Below are 25,473 nucleotides of genomic sequence, written 5' to 3'. Positions count from 1 at the left end.
TTTGATGTATTCGGGTTTCACCCACAGACTGTTAGCTTCGTTTGACGCAGACCACGCCGCAATGTTTGAGAAGTTTCGCAATTGTTTGACATTTTAAGGTTACGCGCCGGACGCGAATATTCAAGTTTATTCGAGAGCTTACGCGAGTACCAGCGATAACACTAGCAGGTTTGATGACTGGTGTATAAAAGACGAAGCGTTCCACCGATTGTCAGATTGCTCGACGGCCGGCGACTGTTCTCGCCGCAATCAATGCGCAGCGTGTACCGCTTGTATTCTGAGTTCTGATTTTCTGGGCACAAGTACGACAAAAAAAAAGCTTCGTATTTCCCAGTCTTGCTGCAGCATTCTACACCGTCGCAACCACGTGACAAACTATCCATAGTGGTGCGAATAACGATGCTGTTGCTGGCTGGCCAAATTGCTAAAATATTCGCGATAGGCCACTATCAGCTTCGCTTAATTTATGAGGAAATTTTTATCGAGAGAAATCATTTGCGCAGTGAAAATGGCGGCATATGTCCATCAATAAATTATATTTAAAAGCAACCAGTTACATTTTACAATTAACAAACTCAGTTCTTGTTATTTTTTTTATTTTGAAATCATCAAATGCGATATAAAACTGAAGCCGCGCAGTTCCACCCCATGTAACGGCTTCCTTTTCGCTACAGCTGAATAGTTTCGCTTTATGACCATGTGTCAGCGAAGCACTCTGGTGAAGAACGCAAGCATGTCAACTTTCTTGCCCTTCAGCCTGCTCCTCCGGCTCCACTGTGTACCACGCGCGCGGGGAACCAAATTTATTCTGCAATGAGTTCGCGCTGTTGATTTTAAACTATCGATAACACTTACTATCGATAGCACTATCGATAGTATCTTTTACCATCGATAGTTCGATAGTGACTCAGCTATCGATAGTATCGATAGTACCATCGATAGTTCTGCATCACTAGTGTGTATATAACGCTTGCCGTTCGGTACGTAGAGGATCTGCGTTTCGTGGCGTAGTGGTTAGCGCCACTCGCTGCGGAGCGAGAGGTCCCTGCTTCGATTCCGCGCTTCAGAAGCATATATATATATATATATATATATATATATATATATATATATATATATATATATATATATATATATATATACGGTGCATGACGGTAGTGACGGCGACGGCGACGGCAAAATCCAGCGGAGACTGTACATATAATTGCTATCGCAATAAAAGTGCCTTCGCCGTTCAGAAGTCCGAGGGAGACGTGATGCCATAGGAGTGATTTTGTAGCGTTAGCTACACTTGCCTAGCCGGAGCCAATTTCGCGTGGGTCATCATGAGCCGTGCTGCGCATGCGCGAGGATGAGTGCGGAGTCGGTATCTCACGCGCTCTCCGCCACCGCCGCGCGCGGCACGCCGCTGCTGGTGGCGGAGAGCGGAAGGAGTGACGTCGTAGTCGAGCAGACAGACTGGCGCCGGCGCGCGCGACACGCCGCTGCTGCTCTGCGCATTCGAGAGGGGTGACGTCGTAGCCATGGCGCGCGCAGCTATTCGCCTTCGCTGTGCAGTCGCCGTCTGACAATGCGCTGGTGGCGCTTGATAGCGCCTCTGACTGGCGTTTGCAGGTGGGTAACGCCATGGAGAAGAAGAGCGCAAATGCTGCTCAACGGCGCAGAAGAGCCGAAAAGCTTATGTCATCGGATCCCGAAGTAGTTGCCTGGCAATCAGCGGTTCAGTGTACGAAGAATGAACAGAGGAAGGCTAAACGTGCTGCGGAGACACTGGAGGAAAGGGACGAACGTCTGGCAAAGCGGCGTCACCAGGATGCTGAGCGACGTGCCCGACCACCTCTGCAGCAGCAACAACAAGACGCCGTCGATGACGTCAAGGCTCGCCGATCGACTGCCTATACTGTGAAACTTAGCGAAAGCGCCAGTGCGACTCGGACCTTCGAGACGGACTTCGTAAACAATCCGTTTGGATACGTGTGCGACGTGTGTGAAAGCCTATGGCACATGAAAAACTTGACACCGCTAAGTAGTGCCATGCGTGAAACGTTGAGTTTAGTGGCGGCGCCTGAGTGGGGTGAAACCGCGGCGCGGGTTTGTACAACGTGCAAGAACTTTCTCGTTAAGCAGAACATTCCGCTCTTTAGCGTTACCAATGGGTATTGTTACCCGGCCATGCCGCCAGGTCTACCGCTTCTGAACGATGTGGCTGAATGTATGTCATTGGAGCAGCAATAAGCATGACAATCAAGCTAATCCTAGACACTCTGGAAAGCTCAGAATAATCAGCTGAGCCTTTGCTAATGCTACGTATATCCTGGCATAGCCGAGCTAAGCCACTGCAAATTTGTTTCACCGCCGGATGAAAGAAATATCGGAGGAAAAGAAAGACTAGGTGAGATTACAGGATGTCTTGGTTATGCGTGAAGTATGTATCGCGTTGTTATGCCTGCATTAGGTGCTACGAAAACGGAAGTCGACAAATTTTAACTGCGATAGCAAACCATAAACCGCTTTCTTGCGAACAATACGCGGTATTGAATTGTGGCAGCCTGTTGATCTTAAAGGAGATTATGTCATTTCCGCACGTAGAAAAACACATGAGAAAACTGCCAAGTCCTTCACAACATCGCTCCTGAAACGAAGGCACGAACTTCTTGCGTAGTTCGGTCGCATATGCCGCAAGCGCCGTAAAACGACCTGACTTTGGCCTGCGAAACCCTCGGTGATTGGCTTTGCACGTAAATGCTTGTTCACGCTGGGCAGTCCCCCTGCCGCACCGCACCACTAGTTCAGAAACTCCCATCATTTCGGCGCGCAGTTAAAACGCTGCTGTGAACGGGCGCCCGAATACTTTTGGGCCCGGAGCACCCATGGCGATGAAGCACAACATTACCGTTGTCAGATGAGCCATGTTACGAGGCCATAGGGGAAAGACTAGCTACCGTACACCCCTCTGTTAGGAGGTTAGGAGTGGCGCTGCTGACTGGAATGGCGGCTCTTCTAACAACGTGCCTGCGCGCCCATAAAAGCTGAAACAAAAACCACTCCCGAACAAGTGCGTTATGAAGCTGTCAGCACGCAGTAGCGTCCCTGATTTTTCCTTTTCTTGCCGTAACTGGCGGTACATGTTTCGTGTAATTATACTATTCAATATTCGATTCGATATTCCATATTTCTGGCCACTATTCGGCACTATTCGATTCGAATTCGATTCGAGATTAAATTTCACTAATCGCACACCCCTAGTCTCTTTGCAATGGTGACCCATCTCGCAACCTAATTACGTCTCAGAAACCCCGTGAACCGATTAGAGTAGGAAAGACAAATGACAAAGCCACACTGTCTCTTTTGCCTAAGACGACCGGAAGGCGAAAGCCATCTTCTTCTTCTCGGTCGATTGTTTAATGATCCGGCCTGAAAGCTTTCCGCACCGAACGTGCTTTTGCACTGCCTCCGGGATCGGAGGAATCGAAAGCGTTGTGCAAGACCACAGAAACTCGTGATATATAACGCACTATTTGCTTCGCATCTGCGCTTTTGTCACCTCGTTTGCTCCAACAGTATGAAAACAAATCATTAGGCAATCTAGTCGCACTGCAGGAGGAAGCCTTACGGACTATTGCTGATGTACCCTACAATGAGCAAAAGCGTGATCTGTTTCTGAAATTCAAAAATATTCGAGTTGACCACCTATATCAGTATCAGCTTACGTGTTCTTTTAAACGTGAAGCGATTAGAGAACTACTCATATCAGGAACATTGCGAACTTGATAACCAACCAATCATCTCGCCTAAGCCCATACACCGAACATTGGCCAGTTCCGCGACCACGCATAAACTATGGTCTTCAAACACTACTGGCTTCCTTCAACACTAAATAAATATAAAGTACACGATGACAACATACGTTACATTAAAAATGCAATACTTCAACTGTTATTATGAATGTCGACCTTACTTTTGTATCTCTTGAAATGTGTTTCGGGGCGTCTTTTCTTATAGATTGCTAAATTCCAATTTTTGTTTTCTTTTCTTCTGTGTAATTCTATTTTAATGTTGCAACAAGTGTACTTATTGCGGATTCTTCTCATGTCGCTACTCATCTTGTGCTGGGAGACGGGACCAGTCAAGCCGCCTTTAGGCAGCTTTTATCCCGCCATCCTTGCTATTAATCCATGTTGTGTACATACGTGGTAATAAACTTCAAACTTCAAAATTAAGATTCCGACATTCAACCTCAAACCTCGCGTGGTCTTGAAGTGCCTACGTGATCGGCCCACCTTTGTTTAAGCGACGAAGTCATTCATGTGATGACGTCATCACGTGACGTCACGTGATGCGACGTCATATGATGTCACGAAGACGCCATGATGACGTCCCATATTTTGACCATCTGTAACGTCATATTGACGTCACAGGGTGACGTCATCAACATGATTACTTTTTTACATCACTCGTGTTAACGTCGCCAATGCCGACGCCGACGGTCACTTTTCGCGTTTGATGATGAGGCATCTTTCGCCTTAAACACGCCGTGCCGACGCCGCCCAACAACGTTCGAGGGAGGGCCGCAACCTTAGAGTTTCCTGCGTTAATTGGAATAGCCTAAACTTTCGAAGAAGAATAGACAGCACCAAAAGCATGCAAAAACGACATTTCCAGAGTACCCTAACGAACGTTCAAGACATGCAGCTCTGCTCCGAAATAAATACGCCGGTAGTGCTCCGGTTGTGGGCGCCACCGGGCAGTTTATTCCGTCTCCTCGCCACGAGAGAATACGGCGCGGGGATTAGTGGAAGCGCCACTCCGTGTCGTAAAGCCTCGAGGTGGCGGCGTACGACACCCTCCGGGGTTAAGCGCAATGAAGTTGCAGTTTGGACGCACCTATCGTAACCCCGGTGTCTATACCACTGCCACGCGAGGAGCTAAAACGAAGCTCACTTAAGAGGCAGCGTTACGAAGCAAGGAAGCGATGACGCAGGAGCTCATTTCCTTTTATGGCCGAGGTATACGGCTCTCGCGGCGGGCACAGTCCACGGCCGTTATCTCGGAGTGTTTCCTTAAATCCCACGCGCTTGGGAACACAGCTTTCGGCCACGCACGCTTACCCTTTTTAACAGCCCAGATACCGAGGACTACCTACTCACCCTAGTGTCCCGAGGGACCTGCTTTAGAAAACATTGTAGCCCGGCTCGGAAAGAAACTTAATCAGTAGCAACCTTTCCTACGACCTTGCACACCACGCAGCGTCTCCATTACTGCAAGAAGCTTTTCTTTTACGAGCTTCCGACAAGGCAGCTTGGTTGAAGGCGGGGAGAAAATGTTTCACGATGAAGCAAATGCGGAAACCGGCCTCGGAAAGGACGGTGCAATCCACGAGCGGGCGTAAGTCTAAACATCCTTCCTCCTCAAAACACGCGACGCTATGATGATTTTTTAAAGAGACACTAAAGTGAAACAATAAATCCGTTTATACTGAGAAATTAATCTTTCAGATATCTATGGTCATAATTAGGAGAAGAGAAAATGTAGGACAAACCTTCATTTTTTCATTTAGCGCAGAAGCCTCGGCACGTGAACGTCAGTGTGACGTTACAAATTTCGATGTTTTTCTTGAACGGATGACGGGGAATTGATCGAGAGCTCGTTTCTCTGTAAGACAGAGCCTAATAAAACGAACAGACAATGAAGCCAAGGAAGGTATAGGGCACAGCATACGTAGCTTTTAATTGTAGTAGAGTAATTATGGCGTAAGTGGAAAGGAATGGAAGTGCATGAAAAATGAAATTGCCGCAGTTAGCATCCGAACCTGCAACCTTCGGATAATGCGCATTCCGGCCACAATGGTTCAATTAAAGTTTCTTTGTGTGTGTTCTTTCTTTTTTTCCCTCTGTGTGTGTGCGCTTCCTTTCTGTTTTCTCTTTTATCTTTCTGCACCCCCTTTCCGACCCCTATGTCCCCACCCCAGTGCAGGGTAGCAAACCGGAAGCTTCTATCTGGCTAAGCTCCCGCGCTTCCTCTTCATCTCTCTCTCTCTAAAAGTTGCGGCGTTACGAGCTTGGGTTCTTTAGAACACAATGTAAAAAAATTCTACCGATAAATAATCACGTGGGCCGGAGCAGACGTCACGCGGTAAGAGAAGACCGCCGCCGTAGCTCAATTGGAAGAGCATCGGACGCTTTACCCCGAGGTTGTAGGTTCGCTCTCTGCCGGAAGCAATCGCACAGGGCAGGTGCAATCGCACAGGACGTGTTTTAGTCTCCTCTGGTATCGCATGTTGTGCACATTAGCGAGGCTGATTCTTATCTTTGAAGTAGTTCGTGTAGGCAACGTCGAGTCTGATCCGGTAGATGCATCTTTCGTCTAGCCTTCATAATCCTCGTGGCATATAAAAGCTACAAGACGGGTCTATTTTGTGCAGGGGCACGCGTTGGTTTCCTGCGTCGCACCATACCGATCGCTGCAGGTTCAGAGCAGACGCAGGCCTCCAGCCCATTGCGGTATACAAGGCAATGTTCGCGCTGACTCCATTGCCAGAGCAGCACAGGACACTGCATCCGAGAAAACTGATTATCATTTTTGAAGAAAATATGTAGCGCGAGTATTAGGGGCATACGTTTGTGGCCCTGTACATACCTGAACGTGAGCTCTTCGAGCGTATGTTAAAAATAAGGCGAAAATGTTTGCGGCCCGTGTACTTAGATTTAGGTGCACGTTAAAGAACCCCATGTGGTCGAAATTTCCGGAGCCCTCCACTACGGTGTCTCTCATCATCATATCGTGGTTTCGGGACGTTATACTCCAGATAATATTATTATAATTATTGTGTATTTTTAGCGTTTATAGTTAGCTGCTATCATGCGTGATATTGGCGCACTGATGTGCTCGCGCATACCGACACATTCTAGCAAGCATGGATGTACTGTCGCCCGCAAAAGTTTGAGATCTGCAGCGCGTGGCGAAGCGACGGGAAAATGCATTGCTGCGTCACCTACCATCCCACATCGTGGTGTTGAGGCTATCGGCCGTGGCCTCCGCGATCAGCTCTGCAGAAGCACCGTTGCCGGAACTAATTGCAGAGACCACGGCAATAGCGCTGCGTCAGCGTGTGAGGGTAGGTGGCGCCGTCGTGCAGTTTTCCGTCTATTCGCCATACACTGCAGATCTCTCAAACTTTTGCGGCCGACAGTACTTTTTACGGCGAAGGCCTTAAATGCCTCATCAAACATGAAAAGTCCCCGTCGGCGTCGGTCGGCGTCGGCGTCAAAACGGGTGACGCAAAAAGCAGTCATTCTGCGATGACGTCACACATCGCCGAAGTTTGTGACGTCACTACGACGCCACATGACGATCACAACTCATGACATGGTCGCTCGGTCAAAGGTGAACCGATCATGGAGGTAGTGCAAAACCACGTTAGGGGGCTGTAAGCTTTCGAAGGAGGCGGGGAAGATCAATACATCGACTGAGAAGAAGAAGATGGCTTTCGCCTTCGAGTCGTCTTAGAAGAATGCATAAGATATCCTGTTTGTTTATTTTACCGTCTTCTTTATTCCTCATATGTTTTATTCCTTTGCTTAAATGTGTGAAGCGATTAACCTAACAAGTATAGATTGGCACAGAACTATACTAGCCAAGATGAAGGAATTCATTTCAGTAAAGTACTAGTTCCTTATTCAACAAAACTTCTTGCACTAGATTTATCTGTAAGATAATGTTTTAGCTATCTCCATGCTGCACACATCATTATCGAACGTTACCAGCGAATCGCAAACAAGGCCTAAGGTCGAAAAGCTTTGACATGTCGGACGCCGGGTACCGGACCATGAATTGTCGAAACCAGGCATGTCGTAGTGGTTCGCAAAACAACGATTCACTTATAGAGTCATTTTCGTGCGTGGCCGCCTCATCTATGCATTTTTCATGAACGAAGCCTCGATTAATGACTCCCTGTGTTATTGCCTCCCAAGGCGAGCATGCTGCGGGGGAAAATAGGACACGATGGATGTGCATTAGCAGCGAACGCTCCTCCTCTTTCTCAAAGGACGAAGCATTCTGTGCACGCGTGCAAGAACATAGGTCGCGGTGTTATGCTCACTTTGTCTTCCAGCCGGCGTCATTGTTACCGTGTTTGTTTATTGCATTAGAGGGAGTAAACAACTGGACGATCGAAAACGGGCGTCCGTTTCCTGTCGGCTTTGGGCCACACCGTCATGTCTCGCCATCAACCTTTCGAGAGCATACTTTTTTTTTACGTCGATTTAGGGCGAGTTGTTTGCCCACCCATAATGATCTCAGCGACTGCAGCCCAGCGTCAGCCCGGCGATTTCGATCCCACGTCGATAGCGGTGCGTCCAACTCCGAAACGAAAGTAGTAAGTCCAGAATGTGCAATGTCATTCGAGTCAACGCAAACACGCACTGGCTGTTCTCACCATGAATACTTTATTGCGGAGGTAACTGCCACATATGCAATTATATTTAAGGACGCAAGGTAACTCCCTTTTAAAGAGCAGCGCCTCCCACTACTCTTTTAAGAGAGTATAATGATCTGCAAAAGAGAGCGTGTATCATCAAAGAGCATTGTATATGTGGCAAGTCTAGACTCAATAAAAACAGTACCAGGCAGCCTTTTACAGTGCAAGGCAAGCAAGTCCGAAGGCACAAAGTAACTTCGTTACTCTAACTTTTTAGATTTTCTTGGTTGATGACTCTCGTATTGGCGTAATTAAAATCTGATGAAGTGAGGCGTGTGCCTGGCCTAATAGGGAGGCTTGATGCTTGAAAAAGACCGCATACGAAGTAAAGTATATTGCACGAACAAGGTTGTTGCGTCTTTTGTTGCATCCTAATACAGGGTAGAAAAGATCCTAGATCTACTCTTCGTACGCTACTTTGTCTTTGACGCGTCAACGGACAAGAACTAAACTCATTTAATGCAGTTTACGGATAAATTGTCATAAAGGCGTACATAAGCACTGCTTGCTCGAGCTACGAAAGGCAGAATGTTCAGTGAGTCCGGCGGCAGAATATGTTCGCGCTATATACCGTGATGTGAGGGGCCAGTTTGCGGTGTTTAGACGGGTTCATGAATATTTACATGCATGTATTGCAAGCTTAAAATGAGACAAAATAATTAATGCAATACGTAGTGTGCGGCACACTACTATGACAAAGCTTTGTCATTCTCTCTTGCGCGTTCAGATTTATCGAAGCGATTTAAACGCAAATCAAGAGACCACGTGATTACTTCTCGACAGGCGCCTATTCGCCGCTATTTGCATAAAGAGCCCTTTTGAATAAGCTGACATGGCAGCATACGCGGAAGGCTACCCATATAGCTCCTTTTAAGCTTAAAGCGTAAGGTTGGTGTCACGAGCTCTCGAACAAGCGATACACACGGCGAACCTATTGGTCTGATGGAAGAATTCACAGCGAACTTTTCCCACAGTATTCACTAGGAGAGTCGGAACAAAAGTGGGTACGGTGACGACCCGACAATACCTGAACTACGGAGCACCGATATTAGATTTAGCTCCACAAGACGAGTATCCCCTTTCTGATAACGCGCGGTCAATTTGCTAGAGCTATTTCCCAACGGGCTCAAGTGAGTGCTTCAGTGAAGTCAGTGAGTTGACGCTTTCAAGCTAAGCAGAGCCTCTAAGTCCCTGCCGAACTTCACCGTGCATATCTAGATTCCTTCGTAAGAAGGAAACAAGGCAGAACCTTCGTTGCTCCCCTCTTTGCATATACATTCAAGCTACGCCCGCGTTCGGAGTCTGGCTCGATCTTTCTCGAAACTATCGAGACGTCCTAAACTAAAGCTTAATATAGGATGTGACAGGACTGTCGAAAGTTCGTTTATCTAGATGCAGAAAATGGAAGGCCCTTCGCGGCTCCTAGGTTGCTTCCATGTCACTTCCTTATGGCGGGCCATTGTTTGCTGGGGAAGCCTGCTCGAAGTATACGAGATGCCGGCTTAGCGAGTGGCGGTAGGTGGTTCTGGATGAAAGGGAAGAATTCAGTAATACAGAAGCACACGTTGCTGGGCTAGTCGGTTCATGTTCTTTCAGAAGCCACGGAAGTGGCTGTTTCGCGCAAAGAAAACACAAGGGGAGGGTTAAGGGGAGCGCAAACTTTCGATTGTTTATTCCAGATTTGCTGCAGTTGTATATATATATATATATGCAAACGCATGTGCAGAAAGCGAGGCAAACAACGAACAGATAACGTTTTGTGCAATGCAATACAGAGGTATAGACATGCGCAAAAGCGCAGGCTCACAAGAATTGGCTACCATCTTAATCACAACCTGCGATACAAGAACGCGCTCTCTGCCTGCGAAAAGAACAATGAAGTGTCACTAATGCATAATAAACCTCGTGCTTTTATGTGAAAAGCTTCCAACAGCTCCCGAGCAGTGGTGCCCCTGCTTCTCCCAAGAATCTGAATTTTATGCAGATACGGCTCACACTTGTGGGAATGGCAGTGGGCCGGCAAATGTGCCTCATCTTTACGTTTTAGTGACAGCTCGTGTTCCCGCGCACGCTCATTCACGCACCTTCCCGTCTGGCCGACATATGTCTTGCCGCAGGAGAGCGGAAATTCGTAAACAACACCGGTGGCACATTTTGTGTATGAGTTTGCGTGCTTCTTGCCACAGCCACTTTTCTTGTTCCCGCCATTTAGAATACGCGGGCAAAGCTGAGATAGCTTCCGTGGCGCGGAAAAAACAATTGGCACGCCGTGCCTGTTTGCAACCTTCTTGAGGTTGTGTGAAATCCGGTGCATATACGGGACGACCTCAGGTCTCACCGTTCCTCGCTCTTGCTCAACCCCAGCACTGTGGTGTTCACATTTGAACTTCTGGAGGAGCGACTCGGCGACGGTGTTAATGAGCGTGCGAGGGAAACCAGCCAAGGTCAAGCGATCCAATTGGTTTTGAAAGCCCTTCTGCATGACGTGTGGGCACGACCTGGTTAGTGCAGACTCTAGACAGTGTTTGGCTATGGCCCTTTTCACGGTCTTGGAATGGGCCGACTCGAATGGCAGCATGTCTTTTTTAGACCTGGGCGAATAAAGCCAACAGGCGTGGCGCTCCTGCAGGTTGATACTCAAATCCAGAAACTGCAAAGCACCATCGGTCGGCAACTCGTGCGTAAACACCAAACCCTTCCCGAGACGGCAAAAGGCCGCTAAAACATTGTAACGATGGGCTGATATGAAGTGGTGGTTAGTTGCTCTAAAACGATCAAAAAGTCGTCAACATATGCAAAAACTTTCAAACCCCCCCCCCCTTTAAAATGTTGGTGCAAGGCACGGTAAATAGAGCACAAAAACAAATTACACAACACAGGAGCGACACAGGAGCCAATGCAAATGCCTTGTCTTTGTATATAAAAATCTCCTTTAAAACAGATGAAGGTGACTTTAAGATAAAACTCGAGAAGGGACATAAAAGCTTCTACGGCCATGCCCGCGGCATTCTGAAAGGCAACAGCACCACTCTCTTCTATGCAATTCTTCACACATGCAAACAATTCATCGTGCAGCACAGAATAAAACAAGTCCTCAACATCAATCGAGAATAAGTAGCCTAGCGTAGGATTCGAGGAAAGAAAGCGGGTAACGCACGATGAATTCTCAGTCGGAAACGGGTCTTTCACAGCAGCACGGTTTAACTGCTTCATTAAAAAACTACTAATCACATTTTGCCAGGTGCCTCGTTCGCTAACAATTGTCCTGAAAGGAACGCCGATACTGAATTCGCTGCTTTTTGGAGCTTTTTGGTACCTTAGAGAACAAGGCCTCGAGATTTCTCCTGAGAAATCGGCGCTGGTTGCGTTCACGCGGAAGGCAATGACGTCATATCCCATCGCCATCGATGGACGCAATGTTTGCTACGCCAGGACGCACAGGTTTTTGGGGGTCACGATCGATCGAAACCTCTGCTGGAGTCCCCATGTGGCCACGCTAAAGAAGCGCCTAACGGCCATCGCACAACTTTTCAAGTTCCTCGGAGGAAAAACGTGGGGCACATCAGTGCACGCGATGCTGCAGCTATACAAAACGCTGTTTCTGGGATACCTGCGGTATAGCTTGCCGGTTCTGGCGAACGCTTGCAAAAGCAGCATACGCACGATCGAAAACGCCCAGGGCCAGGCACTCAGAGTTTGTCTTGGATTACCACGCTGCACATCAACAGCCGCAACCATCGCAATTGCCAAAGATCATCCGGCCACGGTGCACATTACATTGGAGGTGCTTAGAGCTCACATTAGGCACCTTGCTCGCGCCCCTGCCCACCATCTTGCTTCGCTTCCAGAAGATCGACCGAGTACCTCCTTCTGTAAGAGAATATTGACTTACCGAGAGTGCCTTCCAACAGCCTACACGCCTCCGGAACGGATTCTAACACCCCCTTGGTGCTTGGACCGACCAAAACTGCTCTTGACAGTGCCGGGGATTCGCAAGAAGGCGGAGCTCTCATCGCCAGCTTTGAAGCAGATGACTCTACTCATGTTGCACGAAGATTACAAAGATCATGTTAAACTTTACACGGATGGCTCGACAACTGTTGGAGGATCTGCAGGAGCTGTGATCTTCCCAGCAAGAGCCGAAAACATACAGTTTCGAACGTCACACAAGACAACATCGACAGCCGTGGAGCTTGCGGCACTCCGCAGCGCACTCCGCAGGATTTATCGAGAAGCGCCACAAAAATGGGGCATTTTTACTGATTCGAAACCAGCTCTGCAATGTCTTCGAACTGCTCTACGTCGTGGGGCTCAAGACCAATTGGTGCTGGAAATACGACAACTGTACCATCAACTAATACACGAAGGACATGCTATAACTTTTCAGTGGTTTCCAGGCCACTGCGGCATCATCGGTAACGAGCATGCCGACGATGCAGCTAAGAATGCTCACGAAAATGGCGTGATAGAACCTATCCCACTGTCAAGAAGCGACGCAGCAGCAAAGATTAATACGCTTGCGCATGATGTCGCAAGGTCTATGTCGAACACGCCCGGTTTTCTCCACACCCGTCTTCACCGCCTGGATCCATGCCTACGACTCAGCATTCCATCTGGCCTGCCCCGATCCGAGACGACCCTTCTCTGCCGCATGTGGCTTGGGGTGTCTTTTACGAACGCCTTTGCGTGCCGCATCGGAATGAGAGACAGCGCTGCATGTGAATATTGTGGCAATGACGAAACCATTGAACACATTTTATGTCAGTGCCCTCAATACAGCTCTGAGAGACAATCCCTCGCAGCAGTGTTTGCTCGCCTCGACGACCAGCCGCTCTCTGAGCAGTCAATCTTGGAATGTCGGAACGATCGAGCTTCACGCCAGAAAGCAACGAAGGCGCTGATGAAGTTTCTGCGAGCGACCCGCCTCGTTGAACGATTGTGACACTCCTGTGTGTGTGTGTGTGCGTTTGTGCTTCCCTCCCTCCCTATCCCATCCCTCTCTTTCCAACTTTTCTGTCTCCCCTTACCCCTTCCCCAGTGCAGGGTAGCAAACCAGATATGTTTTCTGGTTAACCTCCCTGCCTTTCCGCATTACATTTCTCTCTCTCTCTCTCTCCTGAAAGGAACATCCGGTTTGTGCGTTTTGGCAGTGAAGAAAACTGAAAGGGCGTTGTTCTTGCTAGTTCCAACGGACCGGGCAAGTTTAGCACGATCCAAGTCCTTACACAGAGCCACCGCCTTGCTTTTAACTCTTGTTTCACCTGCTTTTAACTTGATGAAGTTCTTGTCGACTGCCTTTCTTGCCTTGGAACTGTATGTATCTGCATCCATTGCCACGACGCCACCGGTTTTATCTGCTTGAAGCAAACAGAGATTGCTGCGCTTAAAAAAATGAAGCTACTGCAGCCATAGGGTCCTTGTTACGTGAGACGGAGTGTTCTTCTCCCATTTTTTCTAGAACTTCCACGCCCTCTTGTAAGCACCGGTCCTTAGCTTCCGTGTCGGCTTTTCCAGCCACTCGTCTGTTCAATGCCAGCAATTCGTGAGCCAGCAGAGAAGGTTCGTGACGCCGTTGCCGTCGCCGAGTCGCTCCTCCAGAAGTTCAGTCGTGAACACCACAGTGCTGGGGTTGAGCAAGAGCGAGGAACGGTGAGACCTGAGGTCGTCCCGTATATGCACCGGATTTCACACAACCTCAAGAAGGTTGCAAACAGGCACGGCGTGCCAATTGTTTTTTCCGCGCCACGGAAGCTATCTCAGCTTTGCCCGCGTATTCTAAATGGCGGGAACAAGAAAGTGGCTGTGGCAAGAAGCACGCAAACTCATACACAAAATGTGCCACCGGTGTTGTTTACGAATTTCCGCTCTCCTGCGGCAAGACATATGTCGGCCAGACGGGAGGGTGCGTGAATGAGCGTGCGCGGGAACACGAGCTGTCACTAAAAGGTAAAGATGGGGCACATTTGCCGGCCCACTGCCATTCCCACAAGTGTGAGCCGTATCTGCATAAAATTCAGATTCTTGGGAGAAGCAGGGACACCACTGCTCGGGAGCTGTTGGAAGCTTTTCACATAAAAGCACGAGGTTTATTATGCATTAGTGACACTTCATTGTTCCTTTCGCAGGCAGAGCGCACGTTCTTGTATCGCAGGTTGTGATTAAGATGGTATCCGATTCTTGTGAGCCTGCCCTTTTGCGCATGTCTATACCTCTATATTGCATTGCACAAAACGTTATCTGTTCATTGTTTCCTCGCTTTCTGCACATGCGCTTGCATATATATATACAACTGCAGTAAATTTGGAATGAACAGTCGAAAGGTTGCGCTCCCCTGAACCCTCCCCTTGTGTTTTCTTTGCGCGAAACAGCCACTTCCGTGGCTTCTGAAAGAATTCAGTAATAGATTGGACGCTAGGTCGTGCCAGAGATTGTATAGGGCCAGTAGTAGAGCAGTATCTGAGCAGTATCTGTACCTATAGCGCACTAAAAAATCTTGCTTCTCTGCCTGAAATGCAGTGGATTGAATACGGTTGGCCGCGAGATTGAACTATAGGTGGCAGCACCGTCGCCGCGTTAGTGTGGAGAGGCGGTCGGAGGCGCGTATACAAATGCACACAGCGGCGATTCGTTGTGAACGGTTTGAACCGATTGCCGGCGAATAAAAGGCGTTGATTGCAGCTTACTGGTAATATATACGCTCTTCATTGTTGAATCAATACATGAAGATCATCCAGCTTTACTATTACTAGTGAGAGAAGCGCAATCTGCTGATGAAAGGGGTGGTCGCCTTGGATGATAGTCTGCGCTTACGTACTTTATGACTTCTTTTGTTGTTTTCTCAGTACGTGTTTAGCTTGTGTTTTGTGTACTATGCACTGCAGTAGCACGACTGAACTACTTAAGTGTTTACTTCTTGTTCATTTATATACCAGCCCATATTCCTGTGCACTAAGTTCAATAGCACTGTTCACGCGAATACGCATATATACCAAGGAGGTTAACCTCATTGATATATACTCAGGTAACAGTTCAGCACACAGCTTTCATCCAAACTAATAATATGCGCTGCCTCCATCAATTATAGCAACTCTACACAAACGCTCAAGATAATGTAAAAAAAAGGTGAGGTTTTGCGTGAAATTATACATAAATGTAAGGCACGCCGTCGGTATTAATTTTGAACACCTGGGTCTTTCAAAGCGTGCCTGAATCTAAGCACACGGGTGGTTCTGCATAAGTTTCGCCCCAAGTTAAAATTGCACGCGGCAACTCCGTTTTATCACTGCCGTGTCATTCCGTTGTCTGTGTTGTAGCCTCGAGGGACGAGCAGAGCCAGAGTGGCCGTGAACGAGAACAGTAAGATGGTTTATTACTACATGAATACTGAGCACAAAAGAACACTGAGCGCCCGGTTCACAGCGCTTATATAGCCATGAAGCACCGGCGCTATCAGCGTGACGTCACACTGGCTTCGCATGACACCACACTCCTTCCTACAATGTTTATGGCCTATACCAATCGGGAGGTTTTCTTGTACGAGCACTGCGTCGAAGAGTCTGAGCACCCAGAGGAGACGCAGGTATTCGCAGAGGGGACGCTGCCGGGGCAGAGCCTTGATGTGGACTTGCATTTGGTTGTTCCGAGGGAGCTGAGTCTCCGGGTGGCTCCGGCGGTGCGGTAGCAGACCTGGGAGGCTCACGAACCGGAACGGGACGGGGGCTCGTAGGAGGGGCTTCGGACCCAGGGTCTGGAATTGAGCTGGGCACGAAACAGGGACGCTCACTGGGGCCTTCTTCGACACTCTCAAAGTAGCGCGGACGTAAATTGTCTACATGCGTGAACCTGTTTTCGGATCCTACGCGCACAAGGTACGTAACGGCACTGCACCTTCTTTCGATGACACCTATCAGCCACTTGGGATCACCTGGACGAAGGCCTTGAACGCTTTCCCCCTCTTTGTAAGCTCTTTCAGACCCTCTTCTTTCGTCAACTTGGGCCTTTACTTTGGAGAACCGTTCTTCCATCCGTCTCTCCAGGTCTGGCTGTAGCATAGTCAGGCGAGTGCGGGGCGACCACGACAAAAACAGTTCTGCTGGTGTCTGCCCCGTGGTTGTGGTCGGTGTGTTCCGGTACCTGAACAGAAAGAGATCTATGCGGTGCTGTAGGGTCTTACTCTGGCCCGATGACCTTTCGTCGAGAAGCTGTCGGGTAAGATCCCGTTTCACCGTCTGGACGCATCTCTCGGCGCTTCCATTGGATGCGGGGTGGTAGGGAGGTGTTCTGGTGTGCCGCACTCCGTTCTTAAGCAGGAACTCTGTGAAACTCTTTGCCGTGAACTGAGGCCCGTTGCCCGTAACAACCTCCTCTGGAAGGCCATACGATGCGAACACCCCACGCAGCCTCTCGACGGTCTTCTCGGTCGTTGTTGAATTCATCACAAACACCTCCACCCACTTGGAGTGGGCATCCACCAGCACGAGGAGCCACTTGTTGTCTGCGAATGCAAAATCCAGGTGGATTCGCTGCCATCTGCGGCTCGGCCAACCCCAAGTTTGTAGTGGGGCCTTAGGTGAAGCGTTCTGCGTCAACTGACAAGTACAGCAACTTTTAACAACATTTTCAATATCTTGGGTTAACTGAGGCCACCAGACATAGCTGCGCGCGAGCATTTTCATGCGCGTTACTCCGGGGTGACCTTCATGACAAAGTGCCAATACTTGGTTACGCAAACAGTGCGGAACAATTACCCGATTTCCCCACGTAACACACTGCTGATCTACCGATAGTTCATACCGGCGAACAAAGTACGGTTCCAATTCACTATCAGTGACATGCGCAGGCCAGCCATTTCTCGTGTACCACAACACTTTCGATGGCACTCTATCAGTGCTCGTTTTCTTGCTGATTATGTCAGCAGACAGTGGAAGTTCATTGACCACAGAGAAAAATTGTACGTAATCTGAGACATCTCGCTCATTCGCCAACGGCAACCGCGAAAGCGCGTCAGCGTTTCCCATGTTGCTGCCTTTACGGTACACCCATCTGTAATTGTACGCCGCCAGTAACAAAGCCCATCGTTGCATGCGCGCTGCAGACATTACTGGAACTGGTCTGCCGTGCCCCAGAAGGCTGGCTAATGGCTGGTGGTCCGAATAAATGACAAAACTACGCCCAAATAGGTATTTGTGGAACTTCTTCAGCCCAAAGACCACGGCGAGAGCCTCTTTTTCAATGTGAGCATAACCTTTCTCTGCTTTGCTCAGTGCCCTAGACGCATAAGCAATAGGTTTTTCCACCTTATCGATCTTATGAAACAGAATGGCGCCCACGCCATACATGGATGCGTCACACACCAGCCCTATCTCTTTCGTTGGGTCGTAGTATGTCAAAACGTTTCCTTCCGTCAACCACGTTTTACTTTGATGGAACACTTGCTCTGCCTCACGGGACCACTCGAAGCCTTTTTCTTGGTTCAACACGTCATACAGTGGTCTGAGTCGCGTGGCCACGTGGGGAACGAACTTAGCATAATAGTTTATCAACCCTAAGTAAGCTCTTAACTGTGCCTCATTCGCAGGTGCAGGAGCCTCCGTTATAGCTTTTACTTTTTCCTCTGACGGGCGTATGCCCTTTTCGTCCAGAACGTCCCCAAATACAAGACAGAAGTTTGAAAGAACTTACATTTCTCTTTTTTCAGTCGAATGCCTCTTTCTAGAAACCGCGACAGCACAATTTCCACTTTGTGGAAACATTCCTCAAAGGTAGCTCCTGCTATCAGCACGTCGTCTAGATAGCACGCTACCCGATCAAGTCCTTTCAACTCCTCATCCATAACTGCCTGGAAAATCGAAGGTGCACTCGTTATGCCATAGGGTAAGCGCGTATACTTGAATAAACCCAAATGCGTGTTGATCACGACTAGCGACTGCGCTTGGCGATGCAATTCCAGCTGCTGGTATGCAGTGGACAAATCCAACACCGTGAAATATTTGCAACCGGCCAGCTTTACAAACAGATCCTCAATCACGGGAAGGGGGTAATGATCAGTTCTTAGGCATGGGTTTAGTGTCACCTTGAAATCCCCACACACCCTGACCTGGTTGTTTGGTTTAGGCACCCCTACTAGTGGCGTCGCCCATTCACTCTTCTGAACAGGTACTAACACTCCGGTTTTCACGAGGTTCTGCAGTTCCGAAGACACTGCTTCTTTAACTGCGAAAGGTACCGACCGCGCTTTACAAAAAACGGGTGTGCTATTCTCTTTAAGCACTAACTTAATGGCCCTGTTCTTAATTAGACCCAAGGTAGGCTCAAAAATCTTAGCATATTTTTCAAGCAACAACGCCACTTTGTCCAAGCAAACCCCATGCACACTAGTCCAGTCTAACTTCAGTGCTGACAGCCAGTCTCGCCCCAACAGCATAGTGTTGGTACTCTCGTTTGTTTTCACGACAATTAGCGGAAGTTGCTTGTGCTGACCATTGTGCTCTACGGAAACGTTTAGCTTCCCTTTTACCGTCAGCGGAGTGCCTCCGTAGGTTTTTAGCTTAAGATCTTAAGAGCTTAAGGTTTTTAGCTTTAGCTTTTCTGATCTAGCTTCAGGCAAATTTCGTAGAGTCTGGTGCGCCCCTCACAGGAATAGATATTGTACAGCACATGTTCACCCGCGTCACTTTCCTCGTCTATCACGTTCGCAGCGTCTCTACCTCTGTCCCTACACATCTTCGCTAAGTGTCCAACCCGTGTACACACCCGACAACGGTACTTGCGAAATTTGCAGATAGATGCTTCATGCTCTGAGCCGCATCGGAAACAGTGCAGTGGTTCCGCCCCCCCTGGTGCCAGCAGGCATCCCCGAAGTTTCTTCTCTCCAGCGTGGTGGGCGTTTCCCGCTATCTGTTTTGCGGTTAAGGGCGCTGATCATTCCTTGCGCCGACTTGGGCTGAAAATCCTGGCTTTCTTTCCGGGCCAACTCGATACTCCTAGCGATATCGCAGGCCTCTTTAAAAGCCAGCTTGCTTGTCTTTAGCAGCTCTGCTTGTGTTTCTTTGTCACAAAGTCCTGCCACAAACCGGTCGCGCAGAGCGTCGTCCAGAAACGTTCCGAAATCACAGGATGTCGCCAACCGCTTCAGCTCTACAGCGAAGGCTGTCACCGCTTGCCCATCTTGTTGGAAACAACGATTGAATTTGAAACGCTCGGCAATCACGGAAGTTTCGGGAACGTACTGCTCTTTCAGTGTCTGTACTAACTGTGCTTACGTCTTGTTTTCTGGCTTTTCTGGCTCCAGCAACGTTTTCAGAGTTTTATAGGCCTTCTTTCCTATTGCCGTTATGAACACTGACACCTTCAGGTCGTCGCTCACCTGGGAGGCCTTCAGGAAGTGGTCGAACCGCTCCACGTAGGACTGAAAATCTTCGTCACCGTCCTCGATGAACTGATCGAACCTTCCCAACGTCGCCATCCTGCCTGTATCTTCGCAGCGTTTCGGAACCGCCGCTAATGGTGTCTTGTAGCCCAGTGGAATTCGGATCTCATCTTCGTCGCCAGTCTGTTGTAGCCTCGAGGGACGAGCAGAGCCAGAGTGGCCGTGAACGAGAACAGTAAGATGGTTTATTACTACATGAATACTGAGCACAAAAGAACACTGAGCGCCCGGTTCACAGCGCTTATATAGCCATGAAGCACCGGCGCTATCAGCGTGACGTCACACTGGCTTCGCATGACACCACAGTCTGTTTTTTTTTTCTTTTGTTTTAGGGACAGCTTGAGCACCGAAGTCTCAGCTTCACTTGATAGAAACATTTCGCTGTAGCGGGGCCACGACCATACAATAAAAGGACATCTTTAAGCAAAACTAAAGCTCATCATGAACTGGAGTGCCGCAGTTATACACCTAACAACAACGCGAAAGTGCATGAGCCTCGTTTTTGTTTACCAACGAGTCGCTAAAACGCTGCATTCACACAGTATTTAATGTTCTTCATGTTTGGGACTATGCCAAGCGCACTTTAGGGGGTGCTTGAAGCAGAAAGCGGCACCAACACTGAGATGATTCTGGCGAACGAAGGGTACGACACCAATACACAGCCCTCTTATTACAACGCGCATGCAGCCGAGCAAGCTCATTTGCTTCTGTACACTATGTTAGGTATACGTACGAGCAGGTAAACTCGCGCTAACATAACAGAACGAACCGCCCTTTGAGACCGTGCAGGACGTACGCGCACGTGCAAACACGACGTGGCTAGCAGACGACGCAGGGAGCAATCCACACTAGGCGCGCTTCAGCTATAGCCGCCAGGCGGCGACTCCGCTCGATCTCGCGACAATACCAACGCTTTAGACAACTACACTAAGTAAAGTGCGTAGCTGCTTTGGCCATATGTATCGCAGAAACATTTGCTTACTATTTAAATTAACAAGGAGAGCGTCACGTGAGAATACGCAAGCCTGAACGGATCTCACTTGATGACAGCGAACCGCTGGCGTAGCCTCAAGCTCCTCAAAGTTTTTTTTTTCATTTTTGCATGTGTGTATATACACCTACATGTACAAGCACACGCACGAACATGCCTAATGCCCCACCCCATCCGGAAAGAATTTCTGGTACTCTAGTTAACCTCCCTACCTTTCCTACATTCCTTCCCTCTCTCTGCTCACACTCCTACAGGAGACAATCGCGGTCAGAGCACGCAGAGGAGGAAAAATTGTATTTCGAGGGCCGACACTCGTAAATACTCACCGCAATCATTTTGCTTGAAGTGTCACTCGTTTTCCTGGGCACATGTTTGCATAGTCAGAGTTTAGTTGGTCCGTGTAATTATATTTAGGTCCACGTTAAACAGGACATGGTCTAAATTTCCGGAGCCCTCCACTGCAGCGTCCCTCATAACCAGGTTGTGGATTTGGGACGTTAAACCCCAACAATTATTAATTATGACGAGTTTAGTTTTTGCACTGAAAATACATAACACAGCGGGCAAATGAGAGAAGAAGATTAACTGGTCAAAATTGAACAGAAAACCGTAGCTGGCCACTGCAGCCTGGCGGAACAACACTAAAGCTCGTCTTTTATCAACACTTTGATCTCACTTCCTGTTCTCCTATAAGACATTTGAGTAGCTTTTGCCGCTGTCTCCGTGTCAACGGCTTCCTAACTGTTTGCTTGAACATACTTTGTTTGGGGACTTTGTCCCATTGGCAATACTTTCATCCATTATCTGCCCGGTGCATTCTTTTTAGGGGCGAAGCTCCTTATAGCGGCACCCGTTCGTCCCTCGTAGCGTAGTATGTAACCAGTCTTACGCTTTGACCTGCAAGGTGGTGCCGGTGGGAGATTTTTCCTGTGCGTTGTTGAACAATAAAAAATTCGCAGCGTTAGCTAAAAGCCATTCTTTACCTCCAAGGTAGTGCCTGGTGAGATTTCTCCTGTGCGTGATTAAACAATAAAAATTTTGTTCAAAACGCCGTTGATTGATGAAATAAACCAACAAAAGACGCCAGATGTTTTGTAGAAGCAAAACGAAAGAACGCCAGATGTTTCTAAAGCAAAACGAAAAGACGCCAGCTGTTTAACGAAAGACGCCAGATGTTTTCTAAGCAATGGTTTTCTAAACAATGAAAATTCACAGCGTACATGTAAAATTAAAGTGCGCTGCAAGTCGTCATAACTCATCGAACCTTTAGTATAAACGCGCCCGATCTCACGTCGGTGATGATGTACTGGGCAGAATTCACGGAAGATTCACGGTTTACAGATGAACCTCCGCAGCTTCGCCCACTCATCATCATTCACTCCGTGGATATGCTGTGATTTTTTTTTTATCGCTAAGGCGCGCACATTCGCAGAGACGGGCCGGCCTCGGCGGAGAAAAACGAGACGGTGTAATTGCGCCCTGAGCCCTGGGCTAAGCCCCTTTACTTTCCCATTAGAAGTCGCGTCCACAGCAATCCATCAGCCGAGGTGTCCGGGTCTGGCTTCCTCATCCGTGTCCCCACTCGAGCGCACTCTTGCTGCTGCTGCTGCTGCTGCTGCTATTGGCGTGGCTCCCTGTCATCGTAATCAAGTCCGTGAAGGAAGTGTTGGCTCGTGTTGACGATAAGGTCGATCCAGTTAGCGGCGACGTTCATGTTTTCTCAATTGTGGGTGCCTGTATCTAATCCTTTTGTACGAGTGACCGTTCCAAGGGAACCGGTCGTTAGAGTGTAGCGCGAATACACAAATACAAACACACCGAGACATACAACACAAGCGATACTACTTCAATGAAAACCAGTAGATAATGAAGCCAATGAAGTTATAGGAGACGTTAATCGTAGAACCCGGGACTAACGCCTTTCCGGCGCGGTCGCTCTACCAATTGAGCGACCATCCCGGAAAGGCGTTAGTCCCGGGTTCGATCCCCGGACCAGGACGAATTTTTCGGCAACTAAGAGGATGTATTTCTGAGAAATCCGTGTGGATTTCCTTGTGGCTTCGTGCTAAAAACGCGTGGTTGTCTATTTTTCCTTTCTTAACCCTTCCGCCACCTTGTGGGATTCCGCAGAACTGATTTGCAATACCGTAGTTCTGTATAGTCGTGAGAAGCATGATACGGAACACTGAAATTACCTTTTAAAGCTCACAGCGGCTAAATGCAGTTCACAAGCGCGAAGTGTTCATGACGCTAAAAGTCAGGCGGGAAGGTATTTCTTGCCATTCCATACGTCACATTCATATTAGTACATTACAAGTAATCGTAAAAAGACTAATTAGGTGTTCCAGCTCTCACTACTCATGATAGTATACGACTTGACAGTATCGGCACGAGATATAGCGTGCATTTTCGCTTTGCTGCTATACCGGATAGAGATTCGCTCGTTAACGCCTATACTGATAGCAGGCACGTAGCCAGGATTTTCTTTCGGGGGGGGGGCAAGGCCTAATTGTTCGAAAGAAAGTATTTCCATGGCAAAAATAAAACAAAAGTTGCCCGGGAATATAGAAGGCTGGACGAATTTCGGGGGGGGGGGCCGGGCCCCCGCCCCCCCCCCCCCTTGCCTATGTGCCTGACTGATAGCGTTATTCATTTCATATTACGTGAGTAGAGCTACGCGCATTTGAGTTTCGATATGTGTAGCATTTACGATGTAAGAATAGTCAGGAAGCCGCGACGTGTTCTTGTCATTTCGTGCTCCCAAGGCGCCAACGAGCAGCGAGCGACCGAACGGCCGGCTCGCTCGACGTACACACTTTTCCCATATTTCTCCGCGCGCCCGCGGGGCGTTCTGGGATTGCTTGAAAAAGGCCTTTTGAGCTACGGCGGCGGTCGGTCCCCTCGTCCGCTTTGTCAGGTATTTGTGTGTCAGCACCGCTTGTTGCCATGACGGCGAGTGTGGAACACTCTTTTTATTTGCCAGCTGGCGTCACGTAAAACGTGATCCTTTAACGAGTGGTCTTCATTATCTGCTCAGCTTTTATTAAGGTTGCGTCAAACAAAAAGAAACGAGCCCTCAAAATTCCCTTCCTTCCTTCATTGAAGTGCTACTACTGCAACACAGGTGGTACTAACTTCGTCTGGTTCTGTTAAACAATGACCTGTAGAGGAAGAAAGAACACGGAACAAGGCGTTTAGCCACAAAGAGACTTTTAATGGCTGCCCTGCGTGGAAGAAGGAGCAAGGGACAATCAACACAAGGACAAGCAACAGACAATTTTGCGTGATCACATGATAGCACGCTGTGTTCTAAACATATTCCATGCACGCATCCACACGTGAGGAACTTTAGCTGCGTAGTTGTGTTTGAAGCATCGGTTCAGGAACTTTCACTGTGATCATTACGGCTTCTCAGACAATAAAGACGAGTAGCCTATCAGAAATGCTTCAAGATAGATGCTTTCAAAAGTGATACATATTCAGAAAGTAATGAAATTAGTCCTGAAGTGTTTTGGAGGATATGCTGCAGAAGACTAGTTGGGAACTGCACAGTGTAGGCAGTGCGCATAGGGATTAAGAGTAACGAATTTCGGAAAAGAAGGGCGTGCGCCGTCTGGGAGCTTGAAGAAAAAATATGCTCCAAAACAATAGCGTTGATACAAATCAATAATGTTTCTTAGGCTGCCGACAACAACAAAAGAGTAAGCGAACAGTAAACGCTGTTCATACAATAGCAATATTGATGCTTGCCTAATGCATCTGCCCTCGTGTTTGACGATGTGAAAAGCTATTCCGGCGTGGGCTGGGCACGAGGCCGCATGACTACAGACATGCCATCAAAGGACGACGCGCGAGCGCGCGATGTTAACGCAATCAGCGAAAGAACGAAGCAGCTGAAGCTTTTCACGTCGTCATACGTGAGAAAATGTACATTACCCCAGGTGCCGATATTGTTCTCAAAAGAAGGAACAGTGTTTACTGTTGGCTGTCATGTGTTGTTGATGTGACCTCGCGAAAGTCTCCTGTTTTTATCGAAGCTCTCGCATTCGAGCGAGTTTTATTGCAGAAATCCTGTGACAATACTCTTCCTGTTGTTTCGTAGTCTTTGTCCGCTTGTGTATCGTTGAAAACGCGAAAAAAAAGACGCACCCCTCTTAACAACATCGTATAGGCAACCCACCTATCACGCCGTCCCTTCAGGATTGAAGCTTTTATTTAACTCGAAAGCTCCGTGCATTGTTTGTCTCATTTTGTAAACGTCATTCTCTAAAAATGCTGATTTTTTTAGTATACTGACGTCCGCATGCCTGTTTTATATCCGCATAGACACCTGCTACACAGATTTGTTTCGCTAACAGTAAGACTGCCTATATGCACTTCAAAAAAAAAAAAATAAAAATTAAATGAGGGACTTTTGTACGTAATGAGCATTTATTTCCACACAGCCGTGCTTTAAAATAAATGTATTTGTTTAGCCTAATTCCACGTTCATCACCTTTCAGTCGTATAATTTTAAGACAGAGCAAATAAATAAGGAAAATCAACAAGAACAGAAATTGGGGAGGGTAGCGAATTCGG

The 25,473-nt window shown here is 48.1% G+C and overlaps 1 protein-coding gene and 1 pseudogene across 1 annotated transcript; both read right to left on the bottom strand.

Annotated features, from left to right (window-relative positions):
- Window positions 1–15,978: 15,978 nt before the first annotated feature.
- Window positions 15,979–17,151, bottom strand: LOC119374917 (uncharacterized protein K02A2.6-like). Its single transcript, XM_037645121.2, has one exon. It carries the CDS (start codon window positions 17,149–17,151, stop codon window positions 15,979–15,981), a length of 1,173 nt encoding a protein of 390 aa, XP_037501049.2.
- A 1,903-nt stretch (window positions 17,152–19,054) lies between these two features.
- LOC119374390 (uncharacterized) lies at window positions 19,055–19,940 on the bottom strand (annotated as a pseudogene).
- Window positions 19,941–25,473: the final 5,533 nt, after the last annotated feature.

This window comes from Rhipicephalus sanguineus, chromosome 11 (genome assembly GCF_013339695.2).
Source record: "Rhipicephalus sanguineus isolate Rsan-2018 chromosome 11, BIME_Rsan_1.4, whole genome shotgun sequence".
Classification (NCBI taxonomy): Eukaryota; Metazoa; Arthropoda; class Arachnida; order Ixodida; family Ixodidae; genus Rhipicephalus; species Rhipicephalus sanguineus.
This window is presented reverse-complemented; position numbering and strand designations above follow the sequence as displayed.

Excerpts from the sequence above, each read along its gene's own strand:
- LOC119374917 (XM_037645121.2), bottom strand. The coding sequence starts at position 17,151 with ATGAAAATGCTCGCGCGCAGCTATGTCTGGTGGCCTCAGTTAACCCAA.